Source organism: Sinocyclocheilus anshuiensis, unplaced genomic scaffold (assembly GCF_001515605.1).
Source record: "Sinocyclocheilus anshuiensis isolate Anshui unplaced genomic scaffold, SAMN03320099.WGS_v1.1 scaffold1524, whole genome shotgun sequence".
Taxonomy (NCBI): Eukaryota; Metazoa; Chordata; class Actinopteri; order Cypriniformes; family Cyprinidae; genus Sinocyclocheilus; species Sinocyclocheilus anshuiensis.
In genome coordinates, this window is record NW_015559670.1 from 473,606 (window position 1) to 487,610 (window position 14,005).

At 41.7% G+C, this 14,005-nt stretch overlaps 2 protein-coding genes across 3 annotated transcripts; both read right to left on the bottom strand.

Annotated features, from left to right (window-relative positions):
* Positions 1–4,457: 4,457 nt before the first annotated feature.
* On the bottom strand, positions 4,458–6,967 carry LOC107681621 (E3 ubiquitin-protein ligase TRIM39-like). Its single transcript, XM_016477933.1, has 7 exons — positions 6,945–6,967; positions 6,262–6,794; positions 6,065–6,154; positions 5,707–5,940; positions 5,477–5,615; positions 5,345–5,371; positions 4,458–5,019 (listed from the first exon to the last, which is right to left on the bottom strand). Exons 2-7 carry the CDS (start codon positions 6,790–6,792, stop codon positions 4,472–4,474), a joined length of 1,569 nt encoding a protein of 522 aa, XP_016333419.1. The 5' UTR covers positions 6,793–6,794; positions 6,945–6,967; the 3' UTR covers positions 4,458–4,471.
* Positions 6,968–9,097: 2,130 nt separating this feature from the next.
* LOC107681620 (chromatin modification-related protein MEAF6-like) lies at positions 9,098–13,071 on the bottom strand. Of its 2 annotated transcripts, XM_016477931.1 has the most exons (8): positions 12,905–13,071; positions 12,312–12,427; positions 12,154–12,241; positions 12,007–12,052; positions 11,516–11,705; positions 10,003–10,032; positions 9,670–9,703; positions 9,098–9,509 (listed from the first exon to the last, which is right to left on the bottom strand). In XM_016477931.1, exons 1-8 carry the CDS (start codon positions 13,040–13,042, stop codon positions 9,495–9,497), a joined length of 657 nt encoding a protein of 218 aa, XP_016333417.1. In that variant the 5' UTR covers positions 13,043–13,071; the 3' UTR covers positions 9,098–9,494. The 2 variants fall into 2 exon arrangements, with proteins under 2 accessions (XP_016333417.1, XP_016333418.1); XM_016477932.1 differs by lacking the exon at positions 10,003–10,032 and having other exon boundaries at positions 9,100–9,509.
* Between the last annotated feature and the right edge of the window lie 934 nt (positions 13,072–14,005).

Here is a 14,005-nt window from a genome sequence, read left to right on the forward strand (position 1 = left end):
ACACGGGGCGACAGGCACAGCCCAGAGGGCAGGACCTCGTACTGATATGCTCATCCTTCGAACGCGAACCGCAGAAATGGTCTGTGGCGCGGAAGGATCGACACATGAAACTACGCATCCTTCAGGTCGATTGCAGCAAACCAATCTCGGGGACGGATGCACCCGAAGATGCGTTTCTGCGTCAACATTTTGAACAGTAACCGGTGAAGGGCCCGGTTCAAGACATGCAGATCCAAGATTGGTCGTAACCCACCACCTTTCTTGGGTGCAATGAAGTAGGGGCTGTAAAACCCCGTCTTCATATCGGCTGGAGGGATTGGCTCTATCGCGTCCTTCGCCAGTAGGACTGCGATCTCCGCACACAAGACAGGAGCATCGACCGCCTTCACTGCCGTGAAGCAGATGCCACTGAACTTGGGGGGGACGTGGGGCAAACTGAATCGTACAGCTGAGGCTGATGGTCCATAGAAGCCAGCGAGACAGGCTGGGTAGCGCTAGCCAGGCACCCAGATACCGTGCAAGCGGGACCAGCAGAACCACCGCCGTACCCGCAGTGGGGCAGCGAGAGGGGTTGAAGAGGGGTCTGAGTGTGCGGTGCAACGCTTACCTGGTTCCACTGTTTGGCAGAGGGTGCGTGAGTAGGGCCTTTGACGCTCTCGAACCTCGAAACCAGATTCTCCACCGGCCCTCCTCTGGGGGAGGGAGAGGTACATTTACCATCCCCCAAAGAGCAGAGATGGCGCTCCTGGACCACAAGTGTGGACATCGCACGACCCAAAGAACTCGCAGTGACCTTCGTCGCTCGGAGCGCGAAGTCAGTAGCGGTTCGGAGCTCTTTCAGAACTTCTGGATCGTGAACACCCTCGTGCAGATCCTTCAGTGCCTTGGCATACACGCCATAGCGTGTAAGGCGGAGGCAGCGCGAGAACCAGCGCGAGCCACCCTGAGAAACCAATCGTCCAACCTCGAGGGCTCCACTCGAGCCCTACTCTCTCGGCGGCCCGGGAAAGCATAGCCGACATCTCCGGACCCGATTCAGGCATTGCCACCGTCCCGGAGGACGGCAGCACAGCCGAATCTTCCTCTCCAGAGAGCTCTCCCTCCGATGCAGTGATCGACATCCGGTGGTTGGGAGGAGCACCAAAGGATACCGCTGGTACGCTCTTTGAAGAGGGCCCAGCGCGTTCCTTTGGCGGATCGACTGGTTGCAAAGCGCTAGTAACCCTCAGACCACCCGTGCTACTGCCCGAAGTAGCCCTCACCTGGCTGCCGCCAGGACGAACACTAGATCAGAACTAGGCAACGGAGCTCCGCCCCCCTCGAGGTAACGGAGCCTGGCCCGCAGCTCCGAGATGGTTATCTTCCCGCAATGGGAACATGACTCATCCACGAACGCCACCTCAGAGTGTTTAATGCACAGACAAGTGAGGCAGCGACCGTGACCATCACCCGGCACCAGGTAATGACCGCATCCAGAAACGCACGGGTGAAACGGCATCTTTAAAATGACGATCCGTCGTCTTTACAAAGACCCACCCGTGTAAGCTCTTTTAGAGAAATAGGCTCTTTCAGGGAAATGCTTTTTTACGTGCTGAGACGCACAGGGAAAATGGCCGCTTGCAGCACGACAGGGGGTAGTGCAGCCTAAGGTGCCCAACCCACTCGACACAGGAACGACCACCGCTGAAGCACCATCCACCAACACAAAAAGCTCCCTAGAGCACGTTGAACTCGTCGTCACAAACGAAGCTATTGGTAGGACCAGAACGATGTTATTGCTCGGCTCCGAAGCGAAAAGCTGGTATGCATTGCACCGGCTGCCTTTTTATGCTCACGCTGTGATCAGCGGCAGCTGGATGCAATCATCGCATGCTAATGTGCATTGGCTCATTTAGTTTACACTCTAAGTGGATTGGTCTCTCTAAGCGACATCCCAATTCGTCGGTCACTAACGTGATGTCGAGAGTGACCGACTGAAAGGGATCAGACTTTACACAAGGCACAAGAAGGTAGTTGAGGACACAGGGAGAGTGAGAGCAAGGTTGATGAATCCAGGGGCAAGTTGCATAAACATAGCCTCTATGTTAATACTTAACTAGTCTTAAGAGCTAGTCTGACCAATTAACAGTTAGCCAAGGGTAAACAGTCTTACTTTTTGGATTCAAATTAGAACAATGTGCTTTCTTATGTAACAAACTAAAAAATAAAAAATATAACCAGTCTTAAAGAAATAAAAACTGATGACTAACCTTATAGGACTAGTCTAAGTAGTTTATGTCAGTGGTTCTCAAACCTGTCCTGGAGGACCCCTAGCCCTGCACATTTTGTATGTCTCCCTTACCTGATTCAACTCATCAGCTCGTTAGTAGAGACTGCAAGACATGAATTGGGTGTGTCTGATAAGGGAGCCATACAAAATGTTTAGGGCTAGGGGTCCTCCAGGACAGGTTTGAGAAGCCCTGGTTTATGTAATGGCTACTGGACCACAGGCAGGTCAGTCAAGCACATATACTCAGTGTCTAAACCACACAGTTGTTGCACATGCAGAATGAGGGCTGGCATTGTCTTGCTTTAATAACCATTAATGTCCCTGGAAATTATGTCCTTTTTAATGACAGAATATGTCTCTTTACCATCCCAATATATGCCTCAGCCTCAATGGTACCTTCACGCAAGTCACCCATGCCATGGCAACTAATGTACGGGAACCATACAAAATGTTTAGGGCTAGGGGTCCTCCAGGACAGGTTTGAGAAGCCCTGGTTTATGTAATGGCTACTGGACCACAGGCAGGTCAGTCAAGCACATATACTCAGTGTCTAAACCACACAGTTGTTGCACATGCAGAATGAGGGCTGGCATTGTCTTGCTTTAATAACCATTAATGTCCCTGGAAATTATGTCCTTTTTAATGACAGAATATGTCTCTTTACCATCCCAATATATGCCTCAGCCTCAATGGTACCTTCACGCAAGTCACCCATGCCATGGCAACTAATGTACCTCATAACATGACAGGCTTTTGCACCTGTCGCTGATAAAAGTCTGAATGGTCCCATTTTTCATTGGCATGGAGAACTCAATGTCTGTCCCCCCCCCCAAAGAGAAAAAAGCTGAAATGTGGACTCATCTGACCACAGTACATCTGTGATGACCTCGGGCCCAGAGAACTTCTCTGCATCGGATTGATGCATGGCTTTCTCCTTGTGTAACAAAGATTCAAGTTGCATTTCTTGAGGCAGCTATGGACTGTTAAGTGACAATGGATTTGCGAAGTACTCCCGAGTCCATGTGACTATATTTAACATAGTAGAATTATGGTTTCTCAAACAATGCCAACCTGGGCTCGAAAATGATACATATTCAACAGAGCTGTCCTGTCTTTCCCTACTGAGATTTCTCCAGATTCCCTGAATTGTTTCACAGTGTAATGTATGGTATGGAGAAAGACCTAAATTCTTTTTTGCATTGAGAAATTTTATTTTTGAACAGTGTGACAATTCTCTCATTAAGAGGCATGAAGTGATAAGCCATAAACCATCTTTTCTTGCAAAGACAGATTTTGGTTGGTGTGTGTTTATTTTCGTTTACGCAGTCATGATACCCTCAACTATAACCAATTTGCCCGCTTATTGTGGAACATTTCAAAACTGTTTAACTTGAATATTCTATAATCTTTTCACTTATTTTTCCCCTGTCCCAATGTTTTTGGAATGTGCTGCGGCCTTCAAAATCAAAATGTGAATGTGAAATTCAATTAAGTTGGTCAATGAACACATTGGAAATCTTTTCTTTGAACTTTTGTCAATTAAATAAAGCTTAAAGAGAGTTAACAAATCACAGATTCTTGTTTTTACTGCATTTTACAAAATGTCCCAATTTTTGTAGGAATGGGAGAATTTCAGTGAAACCAGTGTGTATTGAAATTTGTCTATACAATGTAACTCAGCTGTAATTGATTCTATTCTTATGGTAAAACATGCATAACTAACTTACATACCTGCAGGTTTTACCATGGTTCAAACATTTAACGTGGTACCATGGTAATATCATGTTTTTGGACACTATAGTATCTTTTTTTAGATACCTTGAAGTGCTATATACACACTATGGAATATGAATATGGTAATCATACAGCTCTGTTATATAAATCAAGATATTACCATCTGATGTAACACAATAATATCCCAAAACATTTTGTAAGGAAGATTATAGAAACAGCCTTGATACACCAGTTTATTCAGATTATTTTGTTTTATTTTGATGTAAATATTTTACAGACAGAATTAGGTGTCAGGTAACGATGGGGAAAATGTCATGAATAAAACAAGCATTGTGTTACATAGATTAAAATATATAATCATAGCAGATTCTAAAAACTGAAAAACAAACCATAAAGGCCCTTCATCCCACATACATCATGTTTTTACATAAAATTATTATTTTCATCTTTCATATCAGGGATATAAATTCATTTATTGTAATTGACAGGTGTGATGATCAGTGGGATTGAGTTTACACCTCCATAGTTTAAGGATGGGCCAAAATATGGATAGAGTTTCCCGTTGAAAGGCTGACCAGTGTAAGAGTAGATATGAGAGCTGGACTCCACATCATAAAAGGAGACCAGACCCTCCTCATAATCCACAAACACACTGATCTGCTGCGGTTTCACTCTCACAGACAGAGAGACAGTGGGACCAGCACAGGCTTTATATTCATTCTTATTCCTCAGAATCACTGTCCAAAATCCATTACTGGGTCTCAGTTTGATCTCTCCCTTCCTTTTAATGGATTCTTGGGCCACTCCTAAAGTCCAGTTAGTCTTTCCCTTCACCTGCACCTCAAAATAAAATCTCCCTGAGGAGAATCCCTCCTTTGCCAGGATATTTGAACCGTGATCAAATCTCTCTGGGTTGTCTGGGAGTTTCTGCCAAATGTCTCCACATTTCACTTGTTTTCCATAATCAGACAGGATGAGATTTGGATGAGCTGTATCAGGATCCAGAGTCACATCCACTGAGAAAACAGAAAATATGAATCACAAATTCACAATGCAAACATTTTTGATGATTATTATTATATTTAATAATAATAATAATAATAATTCATTACATTTATATAGCGCTTTTCTAGGCACTCAAAGCGCTTTACATTGTCAGGGGGTGTCTCCTCATCCACCACCAGTGTGCAGCATCCACCTGGATGATGCGACGGCAGCCATAGTGTGCCAGAACGCCCACCACACACCAGTTTATTGGTGGAGAGGAGATTTAATCCAGTTTTTAGTCAGATTGTAGTGCAGTGAAGCTGTGAATGTAAGTGTAGTGCAGACACACTGTACCTGCATACTGCTGCATCCACTTCAGCTCTGTAAAGACACATGACAATAAAATATCATGCGATCTTTGAGATGTTTTTATATGTGGATTTACAACATTATGTTTTTATCTGATCAGTGTAAGGACGGACAAACTAGTTTGTGCGAGTTTCTCATGTAGAGTTTCCTGCAGTTGAGTCAGAGCTCTCCTCAGAGTCTTCAGATTCTTATGAGTCTTCATACTGATCTCAGGCCAGTTCCTGGTGTTTGTAGGGCTGCACAGGGATGAGTAAATCTACAGCAGGAGAGAGGAGAAATCCTTCAGCACGGGGAGTGTTATGGTGTCATATACTGCATTATCATTGATCAGAGAGATGTTCACTGACCTGTAGGAGGTGGAGGTGATCTTCAGTGTGTGAGAGCTGCTCCAGCTCAGTGTTTCTCATCTTTAGCTCAGTGATCTCCTGCTCCAGATCTTCAGTGAGCTCTTTATCCTGTTTCTCTGCTGCTTTCTGCTGCTCCTCCATCATCTCCAGCACTTCAGTCTGACATCTCTCAATGGAGCGGATGAGATCAGTGAAGAGCTCAACACGAGCTGCTTTCTCCTTCTCTGTGTGTCTCTGCTCAACAAGTTCAGTCAACAAATTATTAGTGGTGTTGTCTGCGTTATGCACAGTTCATGTTACAGACTTTAGTTATATCTCAATTCATGTGTCCAATAATTAACCATCCACAACCACTCACTTTTCTGACTTCTGCTGAGAGTTTGATGTCTTGAATCTTCTTGATTCTGTCTTGGATCATCTGCTGCACGTCTTGGATCACCAACTCAGTCTAACAGAGAAAATGTAATTGCCAATGACATGAGGGTGAATAAATAATGATATAATTTTAATTTATAAGGGAAGTATTATTTAACATTGATCGCACTTAGTACTCACCTCTTCTAAAGAAACAGTGTTGTGGTTCTTTTGATCTCCTTCAGTGCAGGAGAGACACACACATGTCTGATCATCTCTACAGAACAGCTCCAGAGGTCTCTCATGTTTCTGACATATATAGTCCTCCAGATTACTCACAGGATCCATCAGTTTGTGTTTCTTTAAACCTGCCACTCTCAAATGAGGCTCCAGGTGAGTTTCACAGTAAGAGCTCTGACACACCAGACACGACTTCAGAGCTTTCAGCTTTCTTTCCTCACAGATGTCACACAGAACTTCACTGAAAGTCACACTTTTTTTCTCAAGACTTTTCTTTTTATAGTGATCTACGATCTCTCGGAGTGTGGTATTAATCTTGAGATCAGGTCTTTGCTTGAATGTTTCTTTACAGTATGGACAGCTGCAGGTCTGGCTGTTGTCCCAGCACTTATTCAAACAGGTCTTGCAGAAGTTGTGTCCACATGGAGTGCTGACTGGATCAGTGAACACATCCAGACATATAGAGCACTTAAGTTCACTGGAGGATGACATGCCTGGATGGAGAAATTATAATAACCTGCACTATTAGTGTAAAGTAAAAATACTGTTATGGAAATTTCCATTAGGTGCAGAGCTTGAATCTAGAGAAAGGCCGGTTATTTTCAGGTTTTCAAGAAGATAAAACATCATATAGATTTACTCACATGGAGGATTATCAATACTTGCTATCCTCATTTCTCTTCTCGGTGATGTTGGAGAAGATTTCACCACTGCTATTCCTTTACTCATACCTTTTCAAGAACAAAACAACACAATCTGATCTAGAAACTGCTGTTCTTTTGTTTATATTAAAGACGTATAGTCAAGTCAAGTCAAGTCAAGTCTGCTTTATTGTCAATTCTTCCACATGTACAGCACATACACACATAGAATTGAAATTGCGTTACTCTCAGACCCTTGGTGCATACAGATAACACTAACAGTAGAACATAAATACAGATATACAGATTAAGTATAAAATACAACTATACAAATATACAAATAAGGTAAAATGTAAAAAAATATATAAAAATATATATATAAAGCAGCACACGGCACATGGCAGGTAGAGTGCAAACCAGTGAAGTAAACAACAGTGCAGATATAATGATTTGTAGTGCAAAAAGAGCTTATTTAGACTGATTAAAGTGACTGTGTTTGTGCATTTGGGAGGGGGGAGTGGGAGAGTCCATCAGAGTTCAGCGGTGCGTGGGGCAAAAGAGGGGAGGGGGGGCAAGGTCGGGAGGGAGTTCAGCTTCCTGACAGCCTGATGGATGAAGCTGTCCTTCAGTCTGCTGGTCCTGGCCTGGAGACTCCGCAGTCTCCTCCCTGATGGCAGCAGACTTGAAGCAGGATGGAGACGACTTCTTCGGGACTGGAATGATGGTGGTGGCTTTGAAGCATGCGGGGACAACAGCCTGGCTTAGCGAGATGTTGAAAATGTCTGTGAAGACATCAGTGAGTTCCACTGCACAGTCTCTCAGTAATGAGGAATCCCAGGAATGTTGTCAGGACCCGGAGCTTTGCGTGCATTGATCCTGCTGAGGGATCTCCTCACGCTGTCCGGGGACAGCGTCATCACCTGGTCGCCGGGAGGAGGTGGAGTCTTCTGTGCAGTGGTGCTGTTTTGTGCCTCAAAGAAAATAGCATTTTCTCTTTCAAATTTGTCATATTTTGTATGGCCAAGTGTAGTTTTAATCTTGTTTTATGTAAATGGGATACAGATGCAGTGTAAACAGGTTTGTGTTCAGTCTGTCTGCAGGTCATTTACTTCCTGTTTCTTTAGTCCAGGGGTGCCCAAACTCGGTCCTGGAGGGCCGGTGTCCTGCAGAGTTTAGCTCTAACCCTAACCCTAGGGCTCCCCTGCTTTAGTCTTTATATCATGTGACAAAAAAAGTGACAGAAGCGACAAACATTACAACCAATCAAATTACATATCTTTAATTCGATTCTGATACCACTTAAACGCACTAAACATTTTGTGGGAGAACATTTCCTTTCTAAACATAGCGAGTGCACTCCAAAAAACAAATCACCCTAATAATTTGCTGTTTATATCAAAGGCAAACAATATTAATTAGCTTGAATGTATCTCTATGAAAAAAATCAGATTTTTATCTTCATGCATATTTGCATTTAGTCATTTTTCATTACTCTCCCTAACGAACAGACCAAACATTGTAGCTGGTGTGGCGGATGTGTCTATGCCTCAAGGTCATATATATTTCCATATATATTTCCTTTATTTAGTCTTTGTGTCGAGTGGGAAAATGACAGAAACGCAAAACTTTAGAAACAAAACAAGTGAAACACATTAATGCAACTTTTATTTGTGTCTTAATTTTAGTTCAGTACTTGACGATTAAATCTGGTTCTGCTAAAACTGTTTCCAGCTTCACATAAACCCGACTAAACGAGACCACTTCCATTAGAAACCTGTTCAATACAATCTCTTATATTTCTATCGCTTACCTGCGAGTATCAGATGTGTCCACAAAGGTTTTTGAACAGCTCAATAATTATTCTGTTTCAGGCGTTGATCAAGTGAGTTGCACTTTCTCTGAATCTCTCACTGAAGTACAGTTGTCAGTGTTCCTCCTATATTTACATTACATTTACATTGCATTTAAATATGTCCCTTGTATTCATGTGTTGCGTTCATTTGTGTCTTTGTATTGGGACTTATTTTTCTGCTGTTTCTGACAACTAATGATGGTTCTAAGAACAGCTTTCATTCGTTATTATGATTACTGTCCAAATGATGGAAGGTTAAAAATGTTTATTCCAAGAACTAGTCAACAAACAACGTATCTTATTTCAGTTTTATTCAAAACAAGATGGTATAAAACAACAAAAAGTAAAGACATGACCAACTTTTTACATTAGCTACACAAGTTTTACAAACCAAAAGTGAAGGATATCCAAAAGCATGAGGGAAAGGTTTGGATCCACTGATACATCATCCATGTAACATCATAAATAAAACGTTTCCATAATTATGAGCAGAATTGGAACCTCATGTCTGCAGTACATATCATGCAATAACAGGCGGATCTGAATCCATCAGAGAATAAAAATCACGAGAGCTTCACTACAGTCGAGAAAGAAGCAAACACAAACAAGGAGAAATGCAGTGTAAGATCCAGACGATCTAGACCGGAGAGAACTGGAGATGATGGAAGAGGTTTGGTTTGCATGAATATTATCCGGATCTATTAGGCCGAGTAATCCTGCAGAATCAAACAATTATACTGAGAAAAAACACTCAGGATACAGATATGACACAATAGTGTCTTACAAACAAAAGTGAAAGTTTCTATAGATAAAATATGCATTTATATATACACACACATATATACACAAAACATATTTTAGTGCATCTAAACTTACTGCTCTGGGTTTCTTGTTCATCTTCAAATCAAATCTGTAAGAAAAAAAACATAAATTAACAAGAGGCCCATCAAGATCAGATAAACAAATGAACCTGTTTAAACCCCTGCATGCAACTAACTATAAACCCATTCATGTCTATGAATTCCACAAACATGCAGCTGAAAAATAATGGTAAAACCAAGCAAAACCAAAAAAGAAACTGCAGCAACATCTGCGAATGCTGAGGTAGAAGCAAGCGTCATAGCATTCATCCACGCGACGTGGACGGCCCCAGCAGCTAACGGACAGAAGACACGGGAGTGAGAAACAGGAAATAAAATTGAGACTTACTCAAAGTCATAATCAAACATGCCAGAAGGGCTGAAGGGGGCAGCGTTAGGAAGGAAGAGAGCATCAGAGGTTAGTGCACTACACTGAGCAGCACATCAATCCCACAGTCCACTACATAGTGTGTGAATGCGTGGATTTATACCTTGAGTAGTAGACTAGATGAACAACAGGACATACACTAATGCATCCTCTCTAGTGTGTTAGTAAATATAGGACCCGAACTAGTGCTCATCTTATTTTATCTGAAGTGATCCTGGATGCAACCATCAGTTTCCAAAAGAAAGACAGAAAGATCAAGACAAGGGTTTGAAGAGCAATTCAAACTTGTTAATGGCTGGAATATGTAACGGATATAACATTATTAAAATGTAATTTAATTAAAAATGTAACAAAAAATTACTTAATTTCATTTAAACTTTAATTTAAAATGTGAAATTTGTGCCTATAATATATTACTTTGCCATTTTCGTCATCATATTTTTGAGGCAAACCATACAAGACAAACTTTGATTTCATTCATTAAATATTCATTGTGGCAGCCAATAGTGTTTCTTTTGAAAGTGACGTGACATGTGGCCAAGTACTGACCCATACTTGGAATTAGTGCTCTGCATTTAACCCATCCAAAGTGCACACACACAGCAGTGAACACACACCCGGAGCAGTGGGCAGCCATTTATGCTGCGGCGCCCGGGGAGCAGTTGGGGGTTCGGTGCCTTGCTCAAGGGCACCTCAGTCGTGGTATTGAAGGTGGGAGAGAGTGCTGTACATTCACTTCCCCCACCTACAATCCCTGCCGGTACGAGACTCAAACCCGCAACCTTTGGGTTACGAGTCTGACTCTCTAACCATTAGGCCACGACTTCCCTCATTTTTGCATGACAATAATGTATTATGCAATTCCTAAAAAAAAAAAAAATACAGACAAACAGGCCAGTATATTTAATTTTAAGGTTAAGGTTAATATTAAACCCTGTTAATATCTAACCTTTCAATCCATAAATCATCTATAAATGCAGTAGTGGCTGTAAATACTCTGGGCTGAATCAAGGACAAATAGCTTCTCAAATCTTACTTTTGTCCATCTAATACAAACACGGATGGATGTTAAAGCTGAGCAGAGAAGATCTGATCAAACCAGTCAAAAGTGGACCAAAACAGCATCAAACATCAGGACAGAGTAAGAGACTCCAGGCTGGATCCACATGAGAGGAAAGAGTAGATAAAGATACTAAAAGGAGAAACCAAAGCAAATTGAGCTGAGCAGGAGCCACAGCACTATGAACCTGAAGTAAAACCCTCCCGTTTGGGAAAAGAAGCATAGCTATCATAATAATCCATGAATATGTTAATTTACAACTGCTCCCATATTCAGATGTGTCCACAAGACAATGCATCATTTTACAATCAAATAACAGTGTGTTTCAATAAGCACTGGATCAGCCAGAATGAGGTTGTAAGTAAAGAACCATCTTATATCCTGGAGCCCGAGGGCCTGCTGGAGATCAGGTACCTGTGTCTGTTCTTGTTCTTGCGTTTCTTGTGGCTGCTGTGGTGGCTTCCAGAGGAGGACGAAGCAGCTTTCTGGGGTTTCAGGTCTTGCAGGGCTCCATCTGCCTCCTCGGTGTCATCCTGACTAGGTTCGTTTTCCTGGTTTTGGAGATCTGGGGACGTGTCGCTCTCTGTTCCGCTGCCTGGTTCGCCTGAGAAAACAGAAGAAAAGGAAAGTTTACAAACTAGAGATTATTAAAATATTAAGCCACTAAATACACTTAATCTAATTAAATTTCAATTTTCATTTCACAATACCCCTTTTCACTGGTGATACCCAGAAATGCTGGGTAGACATCGTACTTGATTTCAAATTCTCGAATGAGTCTATGGGGCACACAATTGTGGTTCCCAGCTCACTAGGTTATAAAATACAGCCCATTTAACATTTAAGAACAATACATGATTGACAGAAATTTCTTGCAGGCACAATAAGCTTGAGATTTTACTCACGTTTTTCATTCATATGATCAGGAATTCCTCCAAGAGCACAAACAGCCTGTGTGACAATCCACCGAAAAACATTTTTTAAGCTATTATTTTATTTCTTTAGTATCCTATTTCATATACACAAAGTATGTATATTTCTAAGATACTGACCGCCACTGATGTGACGGAGGACTTGCTGAAAAGTCGTTCTGCTTCCTTGAATTTCCTATTCCTCCGATCAGTCTTGCTGTTTGAATTCCTAAAGTAGAAGACAGTTGATGTTAACCTGTATGTTTTCATGATTCAACATGAAGTCATATCACACTCACTTTTGATTGGTCAGATATCGGTCCCATCCTCGAATGATGTTACCATACATCTGAGTGTCCTCCAGGTAACTGCCTTCAAATGCATAAATCTGTCTTTCTAGATTCACCAAAGTCTCCTGTTAAAAATGCAAAAAAGGTTTTAGCTGCAGCTGTCAATCATATATGACCCACATATGATAACATTATTTGAATACTTCTGTGTAGTTCTATTTTCTTTGTTAGTTTTGTAAACCGAAGCTGTGCACAAGAAGCATGTTTTTCATGCTGTTTGTCTCTGCTGTATATGTTGTGCATCAGGAGACGCCACAACAAAAGCAGCCAACACAGTTAGCATGTTAGCATAGCTATACAGTAGTTATTGGAATATCATTTTGATATATGTAGCACAACTACGGTTAACTAAGATTTTTTATTTTTTAAATACAACACACATACATACATTCATTTTATGTAAAGTATTTTTAACTGTTTATTTCAGACTCGTGTTAGTATGCTAACACAAATAAGTTACGGGTATTTCAGTTCAGTCTCATTTAGTGCCGCATCAAGAGGGTTTTTTAGAGTTCTGGACATTTCGAAAGGTTTATAATTACCGCAAGCTCTTGTTTTCTCTTGACCAGCTCGGAGAGCTCGCGGCGGGTGTCGGGGATCTGCGGTGGAGTCACTTTGGCGTGCATCGCCATGATGGAGCTGAGCTGCTCAATGACCGAGAACAGCTGAAGCAGGACCATCTGACTGCAGTACCGTGCATGTCCTCCTGTCCGACAGGGGGCGCTCGCTCCGCCTCCAGAGCAGAATTAAATCCACTCAAGCTAAAAAAAAAAAAATCGATTAAAACCTGCTAGGCCTTTCCCTAACAATTTGGGATTTTTAAGAATAGTAGTTTCTGTTTATCGATTGAATGAGGTCTGTGATTAACCTTAACTGTAAAGGTTTGCGCGTGTTGCTGTGCGTATGTAAAGAGAAAAAGTACTGTTGTCACTACTTCAAATTTCAGTACATTAGCCCTTGCGGTTTAGGTACTATTAGCAAAGAACTTAGGACAGGGAAATTATTATTATTATTATTAATAATAATAATATCCTGATAAATACATACTGAAATCCTAATAATAATGTAATTTATAATATCCAATAAATATATAATTAATGATTTCCTTCGCACTTAGATCAGACTGTATAGATTTAGATCAAGTTTCGATCGTTTCCATGTGACGTGTCCTCCTCCTTGGCCAATGAAACGCGGGCTTGAATACGTAAGCCACGCCTCCCTGGGTTTAGGGTTCTCCGTTATATTTCCAGTTCTAGCCAATATGAAATGTCTTTGCCTTCAGCCAACAATAACATGGAGTTCGTGTCCCGCACAACAAAATCTCCCGCTTTCTCGCGATTTCTCTCACTTTTTTTTGTCTTTTCTGTCATTTTACACACACATACATAGCCAGTGGCCACCAAGCGGCGACATAGTACTTGTTATAAAAGCAACTTTCTTTTTTGTATACAGACGTTTTTTTACTTGTAGGATGGTCTAACTAATCTAAACGAGCTTTTCCGAACTCTCAGCGTCACGTTTACTTGTTGCCATGGCAACACAAAGTCAGTCCAATACAAACTGCAACAGCATCAAAACAACAGAACAGGTATTTCTCTCAGTGTTTAAACCGACTGGTTATTAATAAATAAAGACGTTTTAAG

Excerpts from the sequence above, each read along its gene's own strand:
- LOC107681621 (XM_016477933.1), bottom strand. The coding sequence starts at position 6,792 with ATGTCATCCTCCAGTGAACTTAAGTGCTCTATATGTCTGGATGTGTTC. Across the intron at positions 5,941-6,064 it reads TCTCAGCAGAAGTCAGAAAA|AGACACACAGAGAAGGAGAA; the intron begins GTGAGTGGTTGT and ends CTTGTTGAGCAG. Across the intron at positions 5,616-5,706 it reads ATCACCTCCACCTCCTACAG|ATTTACTCATCCCTGTGCAG; the intron begins GTCAGTGAACAT and ends CTCCTGCTGTAG.
- LOC107681620 (XM_016477931.1), bottom strand. The coding sequence starts at position 13,042 with ATGGTCCTGCTTCAGCTGTTCTCGGTCATTGAGCAGCTCAGCTCCATC. Across the intron at positions 12,053-12,153 it reads CCTCCGTCACATCAGTGGCG|GCTGTTTGTGCTCTTGGAGG; the intron begins GTCAGTATCTTA and ends ATTGTCACACAG. Across the intron at positions 9,704-10,002 it reads ATGTTTGATTATGACTTTGA|ATTTGATTTGAAGATGAACA; the intron begins GTAAGTCTCAAT and ends TTTTTCTTACAG.